We start from the raw sequence: 25104 nt of genomic DNA, 5'->3' as shown, positions 1-25104 counted from the left end.
TCTTTCCCTGAATCACCTAAGCCAGGTTTTGCTGTTCTAAGACAAAAGTTAAATTCAAAAAGAACAAAGCTTACAGGAAAAAAAAAAATTTCATTATTTAAAAAGAAAAAAAGGGAGTGAGGGAAGAAGGAAGTCCCACAATCACCATTCTGCTTGCCACTCAGGTGCTGAAGAGGTTTACCCAATGAAATTACTTCTCACACTGATTTCAGGATACAAGACCATTAAAATTAGAACACGGTTTAAAAAAAAAAAAGGAATTCCATTATACTTTCATGCAATCTGTCTGCTGTGAAAAAATACCAAAACACAGTCTCATTTGATCATGTTAGAGTGTAGTATTTATTAAATTTCATCATTTATGATCACTGTGTCATTAACTCTAACAGAAATATTGACATTTAAAAACACAGAGAGCATACTGATTTTTCAACTATTTAGCTTACATGTACTTTTCAACTGTCATGCAGTGTTCATAATTAAGAGACATTACACATTAACCCTCTCGTATTACACTTATTAAGAAGTAAATTTGAGGGTAGAAAAATGCCAACATAAATTCATTCTCCGAAACCGCCCGTGAGTGTACGGTCACTGTTCCTTCTGATCATACACTTAGAGTACATTCTTCAGTAAAATGGGTAACTGTAGTCATGTAACAATAGTTACGATGAGGCAATATCATTTCAAGAAAGGAATACAACAAATGAGACCAAAAATTGAAGAGCTGAGATCACGGCATATAAAAATCATTTGCAAAGACCACATAAACTTCAGTGTTTTCCACTTTCAGCTGCAAAGAGCATGCACAGTTTTCTTAGGACGGCTGTCGGCAGCGCATGAAAAACTGGCTTTCATGTCACGCGTGCTGAGAGACCATCAGTGCCACCGAGGAAAAAGAACTGCGTTCATTATCTTTTGGGTCTGTCTATATCATCTATAGCTGAGAGAAGTTTTTGTCTTGCTTTCTTATTGATGTGGGATCCCAGGCAAACATTTACCAGGTTGGTCAGCTGCTTTGTTGAATACTCCTGCTCAAAAAAAGAAGATTCGAATTTAGTACACTGATACACATGTGTGTGATCAATGCAGAAAAAGAACAGGCAGATAGATAATCAGGACTCAGTGGGTAATTACTGAACACTACAAATAGTGGAAAGCAGTGGAAATTATAACTGAGACATGGAAAACAAACTGGTTACAGAGTTGTAATAAGGGAATAAGAGCATCTACAGCATGAATTTGAAACAGGAACCACCAGAATCTTTTTAATATGGCACGTGCATGTAGTCATGCTCAGTCACTAGTTGTTTCTGACTCTGTGACTCCACGGACTGTATAGCCCACCAGGCTCCTCTGTCCATGGAATTCTCCAGGCAAGAATACCGGAGTGGGTTGCCATTTCCTTCCCAAACCACGGAATGAACCTGCATCTCCTGCACTGTCAGGCCCCGCTGAGCCAGGGAAGCCCTTCACGTGGCACATAAGACACCAATGTTTATTATTTTTAAGATCACACACTGTGCCTCTTTCTGTGACGGTCTTTGTCATCAAGTTATCAAAATACACCGACATTTCAAGAACTTATATACATATAATAAAATGCTACTAAGTAAGTAGCTTCTAGCACTGCACATTTTGCACATTTTAGATAAAAGAAAAAAAAGTCTCCAAACACAGAACAACTCTTCTGAGACATAACAAATGAATAAGGTAATAACAAAGATGAGAAAATTATTGGTTCTTAAACCCTTGTATCTTAACAGTAGCTAGAAAGTAAAATTGAAGTCACAGCTAACCCATGAACAACTCAGGGATTAGGGGTGCTTTCCACACAGTGGAAAACTTGCACACAATTTATAGCTGGCCCCCCTCATCCGATGTCCCTCCATATTAAAGAATTTAACCAACTGAGGATAATGTAGATATTCACTGTTGAAGAAAACTGTATATAAGTGGACCTGTACAGTTCAAATCCATGTTTTCTGACGGTCAACTGTCTAAGTATTTTTTTTGCTGTACAAATTGATTTAGTTCCTGGATTTCAGATAAGTTGTCAGGATGAGCATGATGAACAGGACTCATCAGAAAGTTCTACATCTTGATTTGGTTCTGGAGAATTAAGACCAAGAGTTCAGCAAGGGAAAGAGCTGTGTTCTATCATCTAATGAGAAAAGAACATGTCTTCACTGGAGACAACATTAAAGATAGTACATCTTCAAAATACAGGAAAGAGTTCTTTTTAATAATTCAGCAAACTGCTCAGTTTGTGTGTCTGATCTCTGAGAGCACCTGTCAACACCTGGTGAATTCTCTCAAGTGATGACTCAACATTTAGGAAGTGCCACCTAGGCACCACACCAGGCACTGTGGAAAGAGCTCTAGAAAACAGGGCCATCTTGCTGAAAGGAAAATTTCACTGTATTACAATTATCAGTGAGTAAAGCTCTTCTGAAACACTAAGCTATGAAAAACTTAGACAGCATATTAAGAAGCAAAGACATCACTTTGCTGACAAAAGTCCGTATGATCAAAGCTATGGTTTTGCCAGTAGTCACGTACAGATATGAGAGTTGGACCATAATGAACGCTGAGTGCTAAAAAATTGATGCTTTCGAATTGTGGTGCTAGAGAGGGCTCTTGAGAGTCCCTAGGACTGCAAGGAGATCAAAGCAGTCCATCCTAAAGGAAATCAGTCCTGAATACCCATTGGAAGGACTGATGCTGAAGTTGAAGCTCCAATACTTTGGCCACCTGATGTGAAGAACTGATTCACTGGAAAAGACTCTGATGCTGGGAAAGATTTAAGGTAGGAGGAGAAGAGGATGACAGAGGATGAGATGGTTGGAAGGCATTACTGACTCAATGGACATGACTTTGAGCAAACTCTGGGAAATAGTGAAGGACGGGGAAACCTAGCGTGCTGCAGTTCATGGGGTCACAAAGAGTTGAACACGACTCAGAGATTGAACAACAACAATAAAAAAACGTTAGCCTACTGTATCAAAAGAAGAAACCTTAAAATGGGCATCTTTCTTACATCAAATAAATCCCTTCCTCAATACCAACTCCAAAGTGTTAACAGCTTAAGTTATGAAATGGATTCTAGCCACATTCAGCAGTTTATCTGCATGTGATCTAGCATCTTGTTCCTCAAATGACAGAGGTCAATGAGACAAAAAGTGCTGACATCTCTCAGTTTGGTGTACTGATCAAAATCACTGGAAAGATGTACGTTTCTATTTTGCTGTCAAAGATCTGAAACTGCCCTATGGTGGGCACATCAACACAAAATTCAGGTTAATGGTGCAGACTAAACCTCACTTCCTTTTTCTAAAGTGCTGAAACTAGAAAGGATGTGCCTGATAAATATAAATAATTCCTTACTTCCTTACCCAGTCAGATGAAATAAAAACTTACATAACTTTCACCTATGATGTTTATAGCATGTGAATGCTAGAGTTATTGATGGAATAAGATTCAGTGAAGATTTCAACACTTTCCATATTTTCATTAAACCCATCTTCATATACTGCCTAACTAGACAAATGATATAACAATCATATCAAAAAGCTCCTCGTATTGAGTATTCTCTGGTGATACATGTTGACTTGAACTGTGTCAAAAATTCAGAATCTTAAATAACACTTAGTACATGTAGTATTTTTCTCTACATATCTATATACTCACACAAAAGAAAAACAATTTTATCTATACTTCAGGTAAAATCTAATGTAGGATGAAGTTAAATTGAGCTATTTAAATAATAAATATTAGTATATTCAATCAGTAGGCTTCACTGGTGGCTCAATGGTAAAGAATCTGCTTGTCAATGCAAGAGACGTGGGTTCGATCCCTGCATTGGGAAGATCCCCTGGAGAAGGAAATGGCAACCCACTCCAGTATTCTTGCCTGGGAAATCCCACAGATGGAGGCACCTGGTGGGCTATAGTCCATGGGGTCACAGAGTTGGACATGACTTAGCAACTAAACAACAAATCCAATCAACATTACTACAGGTCAGTGTGTTCAGAACATCATTGTTGATGGCTAGAAGGTTTAAGTTATACATCAATTCAGTTCAGTTCAGCTGCTCAGTCATGCCTGACTCTTTGAGAGCCCATGGGCTGCAGCACGCCAGGCTTCCCTGTCCATCACCAACTCCTGCAGCTTGCTCAAATTCATGTCCATCGAGTTGGTGATGCCATCCCGGGTGGTGGTAGCAGTAAAGAACCTGCCTGCCAACACAGGAGATGCAGAAGACATGGTTCAATCCCTCGGTCAGAAGATCCTCTGGAGAAGGAAATGGCAATCCACTCCAGCTTTCTAAAAATTATATACAGACTTGAGCTTGAGAATCATTTCAATGTTCCTGTATTTGTCCTGAAGTTTACCAACTTCAGATCTTTTCCTACAACACAGTTGCAGGACAAACACAGCTAAAGTTCAGACTCTGTTTTTCCAGATAATTACTGTTACAGTTCACAAAGTCTCAAAAGGATCTGATGAGGCAAAGGGTGTTGCACAGACACAATGTGAATATGGTAAAGAACTGGCCTAAGTAGTCCATGCTACCAAAAAAAGAAAGTTTCTGTTTCATCCATATGATTTTGAATTATCTAACATACCACACAAGAACAACACAAAAGACAAAGAATAAAAATTTAATTAACTGCTTCTCAGCTCTCACCCTGTGCTCTTTGATCCAGCGTTCCATGTCATTCTCAGTTAGGTAGTATGCTTTAATATAGGTTTCCACAAATTCTTTATCCGGAATGGGTCTAATATCAGTTAGCTTTTCAAGTTTCATTAAAAACTGTTGAAAATCCAATTGCATCAAGGCACGACCCTCATTACTACACTTCTTGACATTGGCGTATCTAAGATACACGATAATAAAAAAACACAAGTGATGGGATGGTTAGGAAAAGAAACCTTTAGGCACTTATTAAACTTTTCTCTAACCCACATTTGCTGAGATGCCATAAGAAAAAAGAGGACGCAAGTGCTGAGTCAGAAGGACTGTGTTGTATTTGGGCCCTGTCACTCAGCAATCATTTTACTTATCTGGGCCTCAGTTTTCTCATTTGCAAAGCAAAGAGATCAAGCAACTTCTAAGGTTCTTTGCTGTTCTACAGGCCAGAGTTCTATAAAATCAATTAACATACTCATCTATAAGAAAGTTAAACTGACATTTAAGTTAATCTGGCTGCCAAGAATTATTTATAAAATTAAGCTATGAATATTCTCAAGTTAGCTTCATAGAACTGTTCAATATAACTACTCAATGCAAAGAAAACAAATGAAATAACTCTTCCATAAACACTCAGCAAACCTAAGAAACAGAAGCATAGAAAGTATATACATATTTCTCATAATAAAACACCTTTATAGACTTATTTCTGAGACCCCACACTACTAAAAAATTGCATGTTCTAAGGTGGACTAGTAATAAGAATACATTTGTTAACCCTAACAGTACAATTTTATTATTCATTAAGTCAGTGTCTCATTCCTTCCATCACATAAAATGTGGAGAATTCAATCTGAGGAGATGAGGTACTTTCCCTAAGAAAATCTGCAAGAAGACTAGCTTATATTATTTAAAGTGATAAAGCTTTTTTATTTTTTAATAAAGTGTTTATATTGAAATATACAATATTTGTTTGTCACTATTCTTACTATTAAACAAATTTATTAACAGTGAAATCCAGCCATGACTGCTGATACAGAAACATCTTGGGATTTACAGCATTGCTGACTTCAATACAGAATGCCACGGCTGTTGTCAGCTTGTCACCATCACCTTCCACTTTCTGACACACTCTTTTCTGTAACAAATAAGAACTGAGGGAAATCAGATGAACGACAGTGTGAAAATTCAACTGATGTGCCATTCTAGATCACTGTGAGTGGTCTTTGAAATAGAAGCTTGCTTTCCAGGTATATTTTAAATGTATTACTAATTCTTATTTGTGTTCCCGATGTTATGGACAGAGTAAGCATGACCTCTGAGTAAGTGGGAAAATTACTTTTGATCTGTAAACTCAACATATGAAAGATTTATATGGTTTACAAGGATATAATAATGATACTCTGAGCAGTGATATAGTGGTTTTGAGGACTGATTTTGCCATGAGAAAATTAGGAGATATTAAGCCTTCTCTGCATTTCAAAGACTGGGTGAACTTGGACAAGTTACTTAACCTCTGTAGCCTTGATTTTCTTGGGCAAGGCTATCTTTCTGTTGACAAAACAGAGAACAGTACTACCAAAAAGAGTTTATGTTAGGATTTGGTGATAGAATCCTGTGAAGGGCTTGAAGGGCTTGGTCCAATAAATGACAAACAGTAATCAATGAACAGGATGTATAATAATCATCAGCATAATTATATTTGGTAATAATAGTTTAACTTTCAGATAACCATTAGCTGGTACATTCCTCACTCCTCAACTAGTTGATTCTAAGTCATCAGAAAGAAAAAAAGGGACACAGTGGGATTTACGGTCTCTGAATTATTATAATGAGACTGTCTGACATTTATCACTATCTCTTATCTATTCTCTGCATCTGTTGTGATAACACATAATGTTATTCATATATTATGACTGAAGAATCAGATATGCTTTCATGGAAAACTTACCCTTCCACAATAGTTCTATTAGCCAGGCGTATACAATGTTCCCAAAGTATATTAGACACAGGCAAGGGTATCCGAACTCTCTTAGAAACTTCATTTAACCGCATGTTAAACTGCTCAAATTCCTAAGAAAAATCATAGCCATATGTGAATACAATCATAATGCTTTCCCATCTTAGAGGCAAAAAAAACCTAAAAGACTCAGAATGAAATCAAGTAAAACAAAAAGAGATAAAGACCAAGCTAATTTGGACTTACTGTGAAGTATATGAAATTGACTAATCATGTTGTAATATAGAGCACACTACATTTCCTCTCAAAAGAAGTAAGTGCCATTAACTGATTAAACAATATTCAAATGTTTCTACATCTCAAATTTTCTATGACTGTCAGTATGAATTAAAAGGCTTAATAACTAGTATGTCTTTAAAAATATCTTCAAGAGACCCAGATTTTAAAAAAAAATGTTTTAATGAGGTTTCAACTCAGAGTAAACTATTTGTAATTTGTAGCTATACTTGTTAGAGAGCAGTCTGATAAATTATTCTCTTTCCTAAACATTCTTTTAAAGTAAGTGTCAATAAATGATTACATACTGAAAGAGTCAAGTCATATAATAGCTGTAAATTTTCAGCACCAAAAAAGCTCCATATTATCTCATTACCTATAGAAAAACTGAACATTTTTATTACTCATCAGTACCTTTTATAATACTACTCTCCTAAAAATAAAAACATATATAATTTAGACAATACTAACAACATGAAAACAGCAGATGGCTCACCCTTCAATAAATTTATATTTCTGATTTCTTTGGACTATTATCATCTAAATATGTTCATTAACAAAAGTAAATGCTGTTGATTCTTTCTTGACAATACAGTTCAAATAAATTTAACAGCCCTTAAAACAGTATTTTTTTCCTTAGTTTCCTCAATAAAGAAGCTATGCAATATGGAACAAGTCAAGACTGACAATGTGTTCAAATAACACACAGGTTAGAAAAAAAATCTAATCTGATCATCACCAGTGAAGCTACTATTACATGATGGTTGTGTTATCCTTAGCTACTTCCTAGATCACAATTTTTTTGATGATTAATTCTTTGACAAGTTTTAATTATTTATGAGAAAGAAGTGGGTCTTCAATCCATTAAGCTTACTTTTGAAAATCAAAGTAAATAAGTAATTGCTCTTCCCCTTTTTTCATTTCATGAATCTAGCAGAACCAATAGTATTTGCTACCAGATTTATGCTTCACTACAGTGAAAGCTGCTTTAGATTTTAAAAGTCACAATACTTTTTATTAATATTTTAAAGATAAATTTATATGCTTATTATATAAAATGCCATTCTACTCATTGCTAAATCCAATCTTCAAGAATGCTTATTGTTACATGAATAATAAAATTATTTCATTTTACTTATGATCCATTTGGGGCAACAAATGCAGACTGCTTTTACCTAAAGGTTTGGACTTGGGAAAGTAACAAAAAAAACAAAATTCATCATAAAAGTTCCCTTATGAGAGAAAGTCGTAAACTGCTGAAACTTGAGTTCAGGTTAATAATCTCAGTAACACTGGCTCTTTCTTATAATATTTCTTGAAATTAAGACTAATTGAAGCAAATGGTCTCTTTCTAATATATATATATATATATGTGTATATATATATATATTTGCTGAGGGCAGAAGTCTCTTTTTTCTTGCATCTCCATAAGTAATGTAATTGTTGTTGTTTAGTGCTAAGTTGTGTCCAACTCTTTGCAACCCAATGGACTATAGCCCACCAGGCTCCTCCGTCTATAGAATTCTCCAGGTAAGAATACTGGAGTGGGTTGCCATTTTCATCCTCCGGGGGATCTTCCCGACTCAGGGAACCCAAGTCTCCTGCATTGACAGGTGGATTCTTTACCGCTGAGCCACCTTAAGGAAGCCCAAGTACTATAATTAGCAGGTTTTAAAAAACAGAATCAACTTTTCAAAAATAGAACCGTTCAAAAAAGTGTGATTATAAATTACATGTATCTTTTATATTCCAAATTAAAATTCCCAGCTGAAGTCTCCTGGGTGCTCGAGAAATCAAAGTCCTTCCAGGGTTGCAATTATCGAGCACGTGCAGATCTTGTGCTAACACCTGGACACTTTTAACTGATCTCGGCACCCCTAGTTCCCTGACTCTGAGGACCGTCTTCAAGTCCTCAACCCAGCCCTCCAGAACAATCCTACACACGCTGGGAGTTGGCACCCCAGATGAATTCGGCTGCTATCTCTGCTTTGATCTCTGGGTTTGTTGACTGGTTCTCAAGTATTCCAGGCTATTATTTACTGCCTTGGATGAAGTAGGTAAGAATGTTTGAGTAAATGAGATAAATAGGGAGCCAGGAAGGGCCAACTTTCTTTTCGCTGACAAATACGAAGAGTAACACTTTTCTGAAAGCTGTTTTCCTTTTCTCAGTTGCGCTTTCCTCACCTCAGACATGCTCATGGTTCATTGCCTCCCTTCCTTCAGGCCTCTCATTATCACTTTTGAGTCCTTCTTTGACCACAAGGAAATATATGGTATTCCTCCCCCACAACACTCTGCCACTCTCTATCCCTCTTCTGCTGGAGATTTTTTCACAAGACTATTCACCACCTGATAATTATATATTACGTATCTCTTTACTGTTGTCCCTGCTCTAGCATATAAATACCCTGGTGGCACATTAAGCTTCTTAATTCACAACTAACTATATTGCTAGCAGCTAGATCAGTTTTCGACACATGTCAGATGATTTATAAATATCTCTTGATACATAAATGAAAAAAAACAACAACTATACTTCTTTTCAGAAAACTTACAAATGTAAGTCATTAAACACAATGATGTTTGCATAACACATAGCAAAAGTTAATGTGATTTCTGGGAAAAACCAACTAGAATAGCCAGGAGTATGATCTCTTGCCAATGAATATAAATACACCTATAGAAATGTCTTCTTGTCTCTACAGCCATGGCTATCGAGATTATGTAATATGAAAGGCAGCCAAGACACATTAAACAAACTCTAACTCAAAATGGGAAACTTGTGAGCAAAGACAAAATCTGCAAAGTATTCTTGGGTCTAAAAGAACACAGAATTTGGAAGGAAATCCAAACCCAACTCAGGAGCTTTAATATCACAAGAATGCTCAAATATGATAAAAACCATAATCTCACGACTTTAGAGTGACTGCAATTACAGGAATAGTTCCATACTATAAACATCTTTAACAAAGGTGTTTCCCAGAATACTTGCCTTTAGCAGTGTATCTACATATATGTTGTGCTGTGACATAATTTCTTTTACATCCCATTTCACATTAGCCATTAGGAGCAGCATCTGTTCATAATCAATGGCTTTACCAGCTACAATCCAGTAAATTGGTTTGCGTAGTTCACTGGCCGTTGAGACTGTCTGAAATAAATTTCACAGAAAAACAAAATTTTTCTAAAAGTATCAAATTTATAAAAACTATTTTGCCCCCATTTCTAGTATACATCGTATCTGAAAATAAAACACTATACATTTGGAGATAAAAATTATGAAAATACTTTAACTTGTGGGCAAAGATCTTACTCAAAACATAATTTTGAGACATTCAATATGCTTTAGTCCACTGACAATACAACAGTAAAACTACAGATTTTCATGGAGATGAGCAAACATTTCTTAAATTCTTTTGCTTTTCTCCATTTCCATTCCCATTCCCACACTGCAACTCAAGATCCGACCATCTCTTACCTGAAGTAGTCCAAAAGTCTTCAAGCTGGTCTCCTGTCTTTAGGTTTGCCATCTAAAGTCCGTTCTCCACACCACCCCCGAAGCTCTCTTTCCAAAACACACACCTCACTGTGCTATTCATCACCTCTCTGAAATCCTCCAACAGCTTCTCAGCACCCTTGGAGCAATGTCCAGCTCCCAGCTGGGAGCGCTGGATGTCACGAAACTTCAGCTTACTCACTCCAGCCGTCTTTCTCATCACCGCCCCTTTTCCCTCGTCTAAGAATCTGGATCTTCCTCAGCTCCACCATGCCTCTCTCCCACCTGTGGGTCTTCATATAGGCCACTGCCTCAGTCGAAATATACCCCTTAAGGGCAATTTGTGTTGTTGTATGGCAGAAACCAATGCAACATTATACAGCAATTATCCTCCAATAGAAAACAAATTGTAGAACTTTTAAAAATAAAAATTATATAAACCTACAATGAAAGTATATCAAAAGCACAGATTAAAAAATATATATATACTCCTGACTCAATCTCTTTCTGTTTGGTCCAGTTAAAACATCACTTCCTCAAGACAGCATTTCTCTGCCAATTATACCCGCCCCATCTCTAGTCAAGGTTAAATACCCTGCCCTGTTTCTTTCCCAGAACTATAGTTTACCGTAATAGGGTTTTTTTCTTTATTTTTAATTGAAGGATAATTACAATATTGTGTTCGTTTCTGCCATACATCTGCAAATATCAGCCACAGCTATAAATATGCCCCCTCCCTACTGAGCCTCCCTCCCACCTCCCACCCCACCCATCCAGGGGGTCACAGAGCCCTGGTCTAAGTTCCCTGAGTGGTACAGCAAATTCCCACTGGCTGTCTATTTTCCATATGTACTAACACACTAGTGTAATACAGTTTTAACTGGCTCTCACGAGACTAAACATTATATGAGGAGTTCAATAAGTATCTAGTTAATACAGGAATTCATGAATAAATAAACACTCTAATCCAGCTCTCCTGAAGTTGAGACACTGATCATTAGCAAAAAATAAAAAAATAAACAACATGTGACAGTCTTATCTTGCTCACAGTCGAAAGGATACACCAGACACGTCTGACCTGAGAATAAAACTGCTGAAGAAAGGGCTTTTTGACTGCAGGCATCACAGCATCCAGATGAGGCTGAAGGAACTCAAACTGTTCAGCCAAGAATACCCTAAAGGGAGTGAAGAACCCACATGTAAATGAAACACAGGATTTAGAGCCTGTCAATACTTTTGTGTAACTAATCTTTAAGATCTCTGACCAAAAGTTTAACAAAGTTATTTTCCATTTTAAAGAATGACCGTGCATGGCCACTTGACACACTCATTTACAATTCACACAAGAATTAATGCTGAGTTACCACTGAACGTGAGTTGATGTGAAAGAAGCGTGACTTCAAGGGAGCTAAGCTGGTTACTACAAGGTATACAGTTACGCTGCTTTGCATATAAGATATGAGCAGTGACAACGCAAAAGATAGAAAAAAGAATACAATAGTATTTTTTGAAAAGATTTCTTTCAAAGATCCCAGGTAAATTATACACAGCAGACCCATGAATTCACAGATTTGATGCCTGGTGCTTTTCAAAAATAACCCAAACATTCATAACATGAAATAAACTAGAACTTGGCTGAGGCATACACATGAACTTCAGGGCAGGAGGCTGGTGTGCATGAATGGGAGTCACTCAGCTGGAAGACTGCTGGCAGTCATTCTATCTTTCCCTACCTTTTGTTATATACACAAAAACTCAGAGTATTCTGTCTGACTGTATGCTCAGTTGCTCAGTCATGCCCACATGTTATGGAAGAAGTTATACGGTTTAATTTTATTAAAGAACTTGGTGATTTACAAAGGTCAAGGATCAACTACATTTAATACTAAATTGACAGTGTAACTACAGTTTCTCTAGAATCATAATTCAATGGGAAAATATAAAGAACTATACTATAACATGGGCTTCCCTGGGGGCTCAGAGTAAAGAATCCGCCTGCCAAAGCATGAGACACAGGTTCGACTGCTGGGTCAGGAAGATCCCCTGGAGAAGGAAATGGCAATCCACTCCAGTATTCTTGCCTGGAGAATTCCCTGGATAGAGGAGCCTGGTGGGCTACAGTCCATGTGGTCACAAAGAATCCGGACACAACTGAGTGACTAAACAGTACCAGCATGCTGTAACATGTTTTTCTGAAGTCTCACTTAAAGCAAGGATGATGCTGCCAAAGAACAAACCTTAAAAGATTTCCCTTCTTCCATTTATACACCTAAAACTCAACCATGCAATTTTAAAAATCGACTGGGACTCTATCTTAGGACATATTTCTCAGAACTACTGAGTAATTTAAGTAATACAGACTACACTGCTTACTTTTATCATCTTTCTTAAATATTTAATGACAAAGCAACTGATTTTTAATAACTTACAAGGATTCTGTGGCGACCACTCTTTCTGCCAACCCATACAACGTGTCCCCAGATGTCAGAACCACTAGGTGACTGAGGTGAGGACTTGGTACCTTCTCCTTTCTCTCTTCTGCTGCTGTGAGCGTGGCAGTGGGGTCAGCTGAAACGTCCTGAAAACACAACACACATACACACACACAGCCTGAAATAGCAAATCTCAGAGCAATAAACCACACAGTGTTACAAAACTGGGACCATAATTAAAATGCTCTCAGGCATATGTTAATTACACTTAACTTCAGTTCTTTTTCCCTCCTTTTATAGTTCGTAATTACTAGAACTTTCCTTGTTATACTAAAGGAAAGTGACCCAACTCCATATAATATTTTTCTAAACGTGGTCAAACAAGAAATCCTTACGAAGTGACAAATATTTCATAGAGACAACAGTGAGAAGTCTTTCAAGAACTTGTAAATGTTGAAAAAGAGACTGCCCCACCAGGATTAAGCTGTTAAAATCCAAAAAACTGTAGTGTGATCAACCCTTTCACATTGAAGTTTTAACCAAGGTAACCTTGGTATATTCCCAAGAAGGTAGGACTAAAATGTAGTTCTAAACTGAAATAGAATCAACTCTATTGTATATGTCTATGGATAGATTGGGATTTCCCTGGTGACTCAGATGGTAAAGCATCTGCCTACAATGCGGGAGACCCGGGTTCAGTCCCTGGGTTGGGAAGATCTCCTGGAGAAGGAAATGGCAACCCACTCCAGTACTCTTGCCCGGAAAATTCCATAGACAGAGGAGCCTGGTAGGCTATATGCTATGGGGTCGCAAAGAGTCGGACATGACTGAGCGACTTCACTTTCACTTTCACGGATAGATTACTGATCTGCAGAAAGATGGCAGATGGAAATAAAAGAAAGGGATGTCCAAAGAGACGAGTGGGCTGAGCCTTAAAAGATCCCTGAAGAAAATTATAGCACAAAAATTGAATATAAACAAAGCTAGAAGTGTACAAAATGTAAATCTAGATTAATTTTTAAATCAATTTTGTAATCACAAATCTCTTAACATTTGCCTTATAGAAAAAAAGAGACATCAAATGCATAGAACTCTGGGAGCATAATAGGTTTATAAATTTAGGAAAATGGAGATAATACATTATAAAACCTTTCAAGTTAGAAAATGGTTTTATTCTTTAGTTTTTTTTAATAGCCTGTCTTCTACTAAAGGTACTGTCTCTCTTCAATCTCTAATTACTCAATTAGCATTTAAAAGCCATCATTTTGTGAACAACTGTGTTTTCTCTCAGGACGATCAAGATAAGGAAACTATGCAAGTTAATCACTGTCATGGCTCCATTATTTATTTCTTTCTACTAAAAAGTAAAAAAAATTACCCCACTATTGTCAAACAAACAAACAGTCATAAAATTTCATACTGTTTTGTACCAATTGGTTGCCTGGGCTATTATATTTAATAATTTAATTCCGGTGGCTATTTAATCACCACCTACTGGACTGTCCAAGTAAAAAACCTTAGAATCACTCTTGAATCCCCTTTCTTCTCACCTCCATCATGCCTTAACAGACAACTCTCTTGTCTGTTTCTGCCTCATGTCATTACTTCATCAGGACCAAGGCCCCACAACATTCCTGACCGGACCCATTCTAAAAGTCCCCTAATAGTCCCTTTAGCTTCTCCTGTGTCTACCCCACTTTCCACACTGGTTTATTTTTCAATAATACCTAGGTGATTTTTCTAAAATGGACATGTGATCACACCAGTCCATCATTTAAAAATCACAACTGACCATCCCTTCCTTGTGGAGAAAAAGCCTAAACTTGCTGCCACGACATCACTCCTTTACCACCTTGCCAGTCTTGTTTCCAGATGATCTCTGCACCCTGAGATCTGGTCACACCGGAATACTTGTTACACCGGTCGCACTGACGCTCCAGAGCTCTTTTCTCCTTGTCTTCCTACTCTTACTTCACTTTTTAAGTGTGAGCTCATATTCACCTCTTTCCTATAAATTTCTCACTCTCCCAAGAAATTTGCGTGTGTTACCATTATCTATCTGTGTACCTGTATGCGGCATACAGCACAGTCTATCAGTGGTTGCTCCTCCTTACAGTGTTGTGAGTTCCCGAGGGAGGGACCAATTTCACCCTCTTTGTACCTAAGTTCCTGGCATGCCTCTTGGCATGAGCAGACCCTCCTCAGTTTCACTGATGGAGAGGATAGTAAGAATCTTCTCTTACTCTATTATTCTCTTTCAAGCCCATTCATTCCCATCAGGTGTTTGTCTGCTTCACTCCAAAGAAAAGAGTTAGCCAAGTATCCACTGGCCTCCTTAGGGCCAAGTCCAACAGTCAACTCTGAATATCCATCTCTGAATATTCCTCCCGACCTCTGAACCCAGCAGTGCTCCTGCCTTAATTCCTGACACTTCTCTTACTGATATTCTACTCCCTACACAATTTCATCCAGTCTAACAGAGTTAAATGCCATCCACATGCCAGCAGCTCAAAATTTAAGCCCTGACCAGTCTCTCATCTTCAGCTGATTTAACATATCTGAAACTGAACCCCTGATGTCCTCCTAAAACATGTGGCTCCTTTAGCCTTATCCACCCCACTGATGGCACAGGCTCCAGAAGTCGGCTGCCATCCTTGACGCTTCTCAGTGTCAAGTCCTCTTGTAACCCATCAACAAGTCTTGATGGGTCTACCTTCAAAACAGACCCATTTGGGGAAACATGCTCAAGAAGAGCAAGAAAGTCACCAAGATGTCAACATGACATAAGCAAATGGTATGTGCTTACTGCGCCCTTAAATGGAAAAGCTTCTAAAGAGGACCCATGTTTCAGCTCACACCAGGAGAGTAAGGAAAGGATATACAGCCCTCTGAAGACTTTAAGAAACGAAACTGTCATCTTTATTCTCACAATGCAAGTTACATTTATAGCTTTTTCTGCCACTAATGTACTAACACAAAGAAAGTTCATATTTATGGACTTCTCTGGATCAATTTAGAATACAATTTTTCTTATCAAAGATTCAAAGTTGGCCAAAGGTCTTAAAGCAAACAATTTATAGCATCACCAGGTAGATAACTAAAAATTCACATTTCTGGTACCACCACCACCTATGCCAGCCCTCTTTCCTACTTGTTCACTATTAGACCATTTTTTTTAGACTTTTATTTCATGTGTCAAACAAATTTTCTTAGTTTACAGTGAATTTACATGATAAACAGTTTCAGGTGGCGTTTTAAAGAACACGATGATTTGATTCTGCCTTTTACAGCTTAAAGACAAGCAAAACTTAAAAAATATATATGGAGAAAATTACCCCAAAAGTGTTTATTAAAGTTTTAAGGAACACACAGCAGAAATATGAAGAAAAAATACTACTTCCATCCAGTGGTTTCAGATTGATTAGGCTATAATTTGTTTTGACAGACAAGAAATATATTGAATAGCAAGAAACCAATTAATGTTCTCTGCCAGTGTAGATGCAAATTAATGAAGATGATTTATATACCAGCTTATGGAAACCTGAGATCAAGGTCGAGTAAACAACAAATATATTTTTTAAAATAATAAAGCAATGCTTATCAGTATGAGTGACAATTTAACATGCAAACCACTGGAAACTAATGGGAATTCTCAGAAAAACTTCCGGTGTGCTGCTGTAGAGCCCTATCCATCAGAGGAGTCAGGACTCCGGAGAGGCTCTGTCCAAGGTCGGTGCTCCTTACAGACTGAGGGGCTTACAGCCTGCACAGGCTTCTGGTCCAAGGTGCGGAAGAATAAGGTCTTAAAAAAAGATATCTTTAGGAACTCTCCCAGTGGTTGAGAGTCCAACTGCCAATGCAGGGGGACACGGGTTTGACCCCTGGTCTGGGAAGATTCCACATTCCACAAGTACTGAGCCCACGTGCCCCAACTACGGAAGCCCGTGAGCCTAGAGCCTATGCCCTGCGACAAGAGAAGGCATCGCAGCGAGAAGCCCGCACACCACAGCGAAGAGCAGCCCCGCTGGGCCGCAACTAGAGAAGCCCGTGCACAGCAATAAAGACCCAGAGTGCAGCCAAAAATAAACAAATAAATATCTTTAAAAGACAAGGTACCAAAGGAAAAATCTATTTATTAGGGAGGGGTTTGTCTCCAGTTTAAAAAAAAAATGCATTTATAAAATTGACAATTATACCAATTTAGGGGCTTCCCTCATCACTCGATTGGTAAATCATCTGCCTGCAATGCAGGAGACCCGGGTTCGATTCCTGGGTCGGGAAGATCCCCTGGAGTAGGAAATGGCAACCCACTCCAGTATTCTTGCCTGGAGAATCCCATGGACAGAGGAGCCTGACAGGCTACACTCCATGGGATCGTAAGAGTTGGACATGACTTAGCGACTAAACCACAAACCACCAGGACAAAAGGTCTCCAATGCATCAAGAGCTGGTCTGACAGATGCTACAGATGCATTGTTAATAGTAGATGGGTGACAGCTTGTCTTAAGGAACAGCTAGTTTGGTCACTATTTACCGGATCATGCTCTTTCATTACACACTGTATTAAATCCACACCTCAAGGGTCAGATCTGGAACTGTGGCTTGACAATCATAAGCTAGTAGCTAGCAGAGCTACCAGAGAAACACCAGCGTGAATGACTCTAGTGGTATATTTTGGCCCATCTATCATCAGGCATTCAGCCAGAGACAAGAAAAAATTCAGCTGTGGGCTAAGATCTGGAAAACAAGATCTTCAGGTCAAGGTCATACTCAGTGTCAAACAAGGAGAAGCAAAATTGAAACAGATAAATGCCAACAGGGCTGAAAGTCAATGATGGATTTTACACAAAACCAAAAAAAAAGATACAGAAAAAAAAATTGATGACTGTGTCAAACAAGCTTTGACTCTGCAAATGAAGATCAGGATTAAGTGGGCAACAAGACCAAGAAAACCAAAAACAAGACCAAGAAAAGTCAGGTTAATCCAGGTGACACCAAACTCAAGGATTCAAGTTTATTCATTTACTTTATATACATATATTGAAGAGATGCTGTGTACTAAAGTAAGTGCTATGAATATGAATGTATATTTTAAAAATAAGTACTGGGCAAAAAGATCTCCAAATTTAAAGGGGACTAGCTGAGACAGATACAGGTTATTTCCTCTGCATAAACAGTGCTCACACGAAATATCTACACAGGGCTCTCTCACTTTATTCATATCTGTCTGAAGAGCACTGTCCCATCACCCTGCTTCATTTTCTACTTGGCACTTACCAGGACCCGCCACTCTTACATATTTATCTGTCTCGCTGCCCCAATAAAATGCAAGTTTCAAGAAGATGAGAATTACCTCTGTGTACTGATGACTTTTCCACTATTACAGTAATGCATGACATATAATAATTATTCCAAATAAGTACTGTTTAAAAGAATGAATGATTACAAAAACTTCAATAAGAAGTATGCTCATAATATAGAGCTTATGCAAAAGTGATCACTTATTTGGGTAAGTGAAGGAATAAAGGAAAATTCATGGATGCAGAGAAAAGCACTGAAGAACACATGTCTCTGGCTACAGTGACCAAGCATAAGAAAAAATTTTTTCCTTATATTAAATGCTTATGTTGGCTTAAATACTATAGTGGATCAGTCCCAGCTTTGCTAACACAGCATTTTAAAACATGCATTTCATCACATGACAGTTAAGAATCAAGACTCCTTACTATACAGCCAATTAAACTCAAACATCTCAAATGTTAAAGACATTTACAAAGTGGTCCTTAAACAATCTGTGCAGCACAACTCTCTGGCATAAACAGATGCCCCATCACAAAAACCTGTCAGTTTGGGCTGGGCTTGCTCCCACCTCCAAGCCCTTGCTCAGCCTCAGAACCTTAATTTGAATACCACTCTTTCTCCTTTTCCTCACTAATCCCATGCCTGCTCTTCAAAGTCTAGCATCCTCCTCTAGTCATTCTCAGACATTAATTGTGAAGATAAACCTTTCTTCTCTTTGAACTTGCACTGCATGCAGAACCAGTATCATATTCTTTTGGGTATACTAGCTGTCTCTCTCCATCTGGCTATAAGAAACCTCCATCTCACTTCCTACAGGCAATTAGTGGACTAGGAACACAGGAGATTAATGTATGTACAGAAATACATTTACATGTAGTTGATTAGATGGCCAATTTCTATTTTAAATAACCCCAAAGAATGGATTCCAACTGATTACTTACCAGATCAATGAGGCTTTCTTGTATCCTGTTTAGAGTTGTTCTTAGTCTACTACTGCTAAGACCTAGTCCTGTTGATTCCAACTGAAAAAGACAACGGCAAGCATGTTAAATCACTTTGGAGAGAACCCTGCAAATGTTTTAACTTCAAAGTAGTGAAAAGCTATCTGATGAGTTTTTACTCAAATTCTTAGCATTCAGAGGGTTTCCAAACACCAAATTACCAAAATATCAAGGAAAGAAGTCAAATCTTCACCCTCAAGGGAACAAGAGAGCTACTGACACATGTCACACTAACATCAATCAATCTAATGAATCTTTCGGAAGAGAATTCACCAGAATTTCCTTCCCACAGATTACTACTTTCAACTGTAAAGCCTAAAGATTTTCATATACTTAAAGAACCCAAGGATGGGAAAGGCCACACTGACACAGAAAAACAAAACAGAGATGATACATACTTTCAGTATCAAGAATGAGAGTATGGTAACACTACAGATTCTTCAACATTAAAAGGATAATAAGAGAATTTTATGAATAATTTTATGCCAATAAATTTACCAAACCAGATAAGATGGACAAATTCCTTGACAAACTCATAAAAATTGACCTTAGAAGAAATAGAATATTTAGCAGTTATTGTTAAATTTAATAAAAACTTTCAAAAAGTACTAACCCTACATAGACTCTCAGAAAATATAAAAAAGAATGTTTCCCAATTGTTTTATGAGACTAATATTACACTGATTTCTAAGCCAAAGATATCACAGAAAACCTAACTACAGACTCATAAACTTTATGGACACAATTTTTTTTTTTAATTCTTAAGAAAATATTGAGGAAAGAGCAGGGGACGACAGAGGATGAGATGGATGGATGGCATCAGCAACTCAATGGACATGAGTGTGAGCAAATTCCAGAAGACAGTAAAGGACAGGGAAGCCTGGCATGCTACCGTCCATGAAGTTGCAAAGAGCTAGACATGACTTAGTGACAAACAAGAAGATATTACCAAATTCCTTCATGACCAAGTGGTGTTTGTCTTGGGAATACAAGATTGGTTTAATAGCCCAAAATACTACTTTGAAATTAACCAACACAATTCATCATATTAATATATTTCTTTAGGAAAGAAAGTTATGATTGCTTAAATAGATTCAGAAACTTTATCCTTTCATGATAACATGAATTTATTCTTTCATGACTGAATTCATCTTTTCATAATAACAATTCAGAAAACCAGTAACAGAAGAGAATTTTGTCAACATGATCATAGGACTCTATAAAATAGCTAGCATCATACTCAATGGTATAAGGCTCAACACTTTCCATCCTGGAGAGATGGAGGAGCGGGGAACAGGACAAGGATGTCAACTCTCACCACTTTCATTTTACGTTGTGCTGGAGGTCAAGTTTTTGTAATTTTTCTCCAGCATACAGATATATATGCTACATGAGGCCTACAGACTAAAACATACAAGGCAAACAGACTGGAAAAGAAGAGGTAAAGCTGAATACCAGATGCTTCTCTTTAAGTGCTGATTTAACTCCACTCCACAAATTTTGGTACGCTGTGTTTTCATTATCATTCACTTTGAAATATTTTCTGATTTCTCTAGTGGTTTCTTATTTAACCCAATCTTTATTTAGATGTGTGTTAATTTTGAAATAGTTCAGTTTTCCCATTTTATTGTTATTTCTTTCTAATTTAATTATGTTGACATCAGAAAATATATCCTATATGATTTCTATGGTTTTTAAACTCATTGGAACATGTTTCATGGCCCAGAAGTATGGTCTATCCTGACAAATGTTCAAGCCCGAACAGAACTGTTTTAACCAATATGATAGTCGCAAGTCACGTGTGGCTAATTTAAATATAAACCAGCTAAAATCAAGTACAATGAAAAATCCAGTCCCCAATCACACCAGTCACGTTTAAGTGCTCAAGAGACACTGTGGCTTGTGGTTACCATATTGGGCAGTACAAATATAGAACATTTCCATTATTGCAAAACTTCTCTTGGACAGCACTGCTCTAGAGGCACAGTCTAAAAAAAGATAGAGTCAGGCTCATTTAAAAGGCTAAAAGATGCTAACAATTAGCTAAAACTCCAGAATGGCTTTCTTCTTTAATACTTATTGAGCATTGTATAATGAATTAGTACCTATTTTATAGTGACATGAACTCTACAACAACTTAAGTCTCTGATTATGTCAGTATTCTAATTTTGCAGAGTAAAGAACACAGCAAATTCAGATCCTATATTAAAAGATCACGTCTTTGATACACTTGTGATCACAGTGAGGATGTGAGCATTCTGTGTGACAAATATAGTCGTCCATTAAAACCCACAAGTTTTTGAAAAGGTACAAAATACTGTATGTGAAAAATTAATATGAGGATATGTTCATAAAACCCAATGCTATGCTTTTATTAAAAAAAAAAAAAAGTCTGTCAAAAATCTAGGAATTCCCAAATATCAGATCAGTTACCTGCTTAATACTGTGCTGTTCTCCTTAGGAGTAGAAAAAGATAAAACTCAACAAGATCTTTGTAAGCACATAAAGGAGGTACAGGAAATATTAAATCTATCGCAGGCAGATGGTTCAGTTCAAAGGTTTTCATATTATTTTAAAAAATAATTGCCATTATCTTCTGAAGGTATAGTGCCTGCTATGGTTGTTAGCCAATATTTAAAATGTTTCATTTATTGTAATAAATATACACCAAGACAGATTTAAACAAAGCAACATGCACATTTTCACTGCCAAAATACATAAAAGTTAGAAAGAGATGCTGCACTTTTTCTGCCAAAAATGTGAATAATATATGTCTATTATATCAAAGCTTAAAATTAATATTTTAATCAAGGCAACTGGGCATACAAAAAGCTGGTATCAATAATTCTGTTGCATTTTGGATGGGTAATTTTCAAAATAATGTTATTTGTGTATTTTATACAGAATGAACTTTACATTTACAAAAACAAATTTTAAAAGAAACAGACTCCTCCCCCAAAAGACTAACTTACCGAATCATTCCGACCAAAAAAGGTATATATTGCATACAAGTAATAATCAAAGAGCTGAGACATGAAATGGATAACATCAAAAGCAATTGGCTTAAGAATGTTCATCATCTGCATATATTTACCTGAAAAGAAAAAAAAATTAAATAGCACAAAATTAAAATCTGTTAGCCTCTAATTAAGAAACCATAGAAATACTTTACCAAAATATTTTAAATGAAATATTACATTCCTTAGTCATGTCGGCCATGCCTCAAGTACTCAACAGTTATTTGTAGCTAGTGACTAGTATACTGGACAGCGCTGATATAGAACAGTTATACCATCTTGGAAAGTACTACAGGATGGCACTGATTAAAAAAGGAAAAACAATCCCTATAAAGACTTCTCAGGTCATTCTATTTTACGGTTTGCCTTATATTCATGGAACTCCTGACCTCTTCTATGTGTATAGTGACACTGTACACATACCCAACACAGTTCCTCATCTCTTGGAGATTCTATTTAGAACAATTTCTTCAAAAATGCTTAGGTGTAATAAGACAAAAGACAATATATTTTGAGAAAAAGTGGGGTTCTTTTCATAAGCATATTATACACATGTAGCAAAAGTAAAACACAAACAAACAAGAATAAAATGTGGAAGACATTCCCCGTTACCCTGGATCCTAGCCCTGTGAAATCTGCTGCTGGAGGCCAAGAACATTTCTTTATCACCACATCAGAGCTCAACAGTCTCAAAGTGCCAAGAACACATCCTCCTCATTCCTTCCTTTGGGAGATGCCAGTGTTCCTTTCTTTTTCCTCTACACATATGATACAGTTACATAAAAACATTCAAAACCCAAAATTTCTGCATTTATAAACTTGTTCATGTGTTTGAAAGGTGCATGGGAGATGGGCTGAATCAAATAACACCCAATAATGAGTACTGAATTGTGTTTCTTTTTAAAAGGAAATAACAGGGAAAGAAGCATATCTATAAAAAATGCTCTTCTGCAGAAGTTGTCAAAACAGGCTATTTGCTTTTTCCAAATGAGCATTCAGGAGCCATCTCCACTTTATGGAACTGCTATGCATTTTAAAGTGGTACCAGTGAGGACACCAGAATTCAAGAGAAAACACATTAACTGCAGTAGGAAAAAAATGACAAATTTACTCTAATGGAACTATCTACATCATTTCTTTATTATCTAAGAACTCAGTGTATCTGTCTTAATTTACAAGAGAAATTAGTTTAAATAATGGACAGTCAGAAAAACAAGCACACACATATATCAAAGAGAAAAAAAAACATCAATTTAGATTCTAACTCCTCGATTTAGAGTTTTTTAAATTTTAGTTTTTTAGATCTTTGTAAACAAAAGATTTACAAGTCTTTCAGAATTATTTTTTGTAATCATTTCACATAATCAAGATTTTTTTTTAATGAAAATACACTCATAGAACATTCTGGATCATTATGAAGATATTTCATTGACTGTAAACACATTGCTATTTAAACTGCAACTATTTACCCATTAAATAATGTGCTACTGTAAAGAAAAAAAATGAAGAAGTAGATTAGTCTGTAAAAGAACTTTTCTAAAAGGTGAATAGTAGAAAACATCTGTATTGACACATATCCAGAATACAAAGCTCCTCTCCATTCTTAATAAGATTAACCATTCTTCATATAAGTCATCTTAAGAAAGGATATAAAAATGAATTAATAGGTAAAAGCTATTTTAAATGTGCATTCAGAAGAAAAAAAAATAACAGATGATCCCAATTGGTCTGAAAAAAAAGGAAACATAATCATTCACTCATTCAATACATTGAACAAACACTTTTTGAAAGCTTACTATGCTCCCGGTCTTGTGTTAAGACACAAGGAACCATACAGAGTCCCTGTTCTCTCACAGAGCCCACTCCATGACTTCACAGGGTCCGACATGGAAGGCAGTCACTGATAAGCAGGCTGCCAGTATATTAACGAGAAGAGTAAGAAATCTGTCTTTCCAGTTCTAGAGGGTTGAGTAGGCCTTTGGAGACCTGAGGGAACTTACACACTCCCTCAGTATTACTGAACTAAAAAAGAATTTTACAATCACTTAAAATACGTATGAAGAGAAGTGGCTGAGAAAGTAAAGGCAGGCAGGTGTGCTCACCAGAAAACGATAAATCCCCAAACATTCCTAGACCAGGGGTTGGCAAACCTTTCCTGTAGAGGACCAAAGGCTAGATAGCTTAGGCTCTGTATGTCATTCAGTCTCTGGGGCAGATACTCAGCTCTGCTGGTCTTGGTTTCAACTATTCAACTCTCCCATCACAGCACAGAAGCAGCCATGGACGATACGTGAACAAATGAGCATAGGTGTATTCCAATAAAACTTTATTTACAAAAACAGGTAGTCAGACTGATTTGGCCTGCAGGCTACAGTTTCCCAATCCCTGTCTGTACTAGATGACAGAGAGCAGCTGGGAGCAGGACGATGGAAAGATACAAAGAGAACCACAAAGGATGTGGAAGCTGTCTGGTAAGACGTGACTGCTGAGAAGCAACAGGTACTGCAGAAGAACAGGAACGAGACACGGGGCTGAGAAAGGACGGATGAACTGAAGGTCTGCACACGGAACGAGCTACCTGTCCTAGCTACTGTTCCTCATCAGCAGTTACAGTACTGTAGCCTCCCCCACCTCACCTGCAGTTTCAGTTACCCACAGTCAACCTCACTCCGAGAATAGCAGATAGAAAACTCTGGAAATAAACAAGTCGTAAGTTTTAAGTCGAGTGTTGCTCTCAGTAGCGTGCTGAAATCTCAGCTGTCTGGCACCATCCCTGTGACCAGCAAATCCTGCCTGCTAGTCACTTAGTACCACTTCAGTTATCAGATCAACTGTTGTGGTATCTCTGTGCCTGTTTAAGGAATCCTGATTTTACTTGATAACGGCCCCCAAATGCAAGAGAAGTGATGCTGGCAATTTGGATCTGCC

General features: G+C 37.3%; 1 protein-coding gene across 1 annotated transcript in view; it reads right to left on the bottom strand.

The window, feature by feature from the left end:
- Positions 1-318: 318 nt before the first annotated feature.
- The window catches only part of VPS50 (VPS50 subunit of EARP/GARPII complex), a 120361-nt gene continuing 95575 nt past the window's right edge, over positions 319-25104 (bottom strand). The window contains exons 21-28 of the mRNA XM_043871663.1: positions 22132-22253; positions 19100-19180; positions 12855-13003; positions 11504-11600; positions 9922-10080; positions 6645-6766; positions 4691-4880; positions 319-1031 (exon numbers count right to left, since the gene is read on the bottom strand). Of these exons, the coding sequence (XP_043727598.1) occupies positions 912-1031; positions 4691-4880; positions 6645-6766; positions 9922-10080; positions 11504-11600; positions 12855-13003; positions 19100-19180; positions 22132-22253 (1040 nt within the window). The 3' untranslated portion in view covers positions 319-911. The remainder of the gene's footprint in view (positions 1032-4690; positions 4881-6644; positions 6767-9921; positions 10081-11503; positions 11601-12854; positions 13004-19099; positions 19181-22131; positions 22254-25104) is intronic.

This window comes from Cervus elaphus, chromosome 18 (assembly GCF_910594005.1).
Source record: "Cervus elaphus chromosome 18, mCerEla1.1, whole genome shotgun sequence".
Classification (NCBI taxonomy): Eukaryota; Metazoa; Chordata; class Mammalia; order Artiodactyla; family Cervidae; genus Cervus; species Cervus elaphus.
This window is presented reverse-complemented; position numbering and strand designations above follow the sequence as displayed.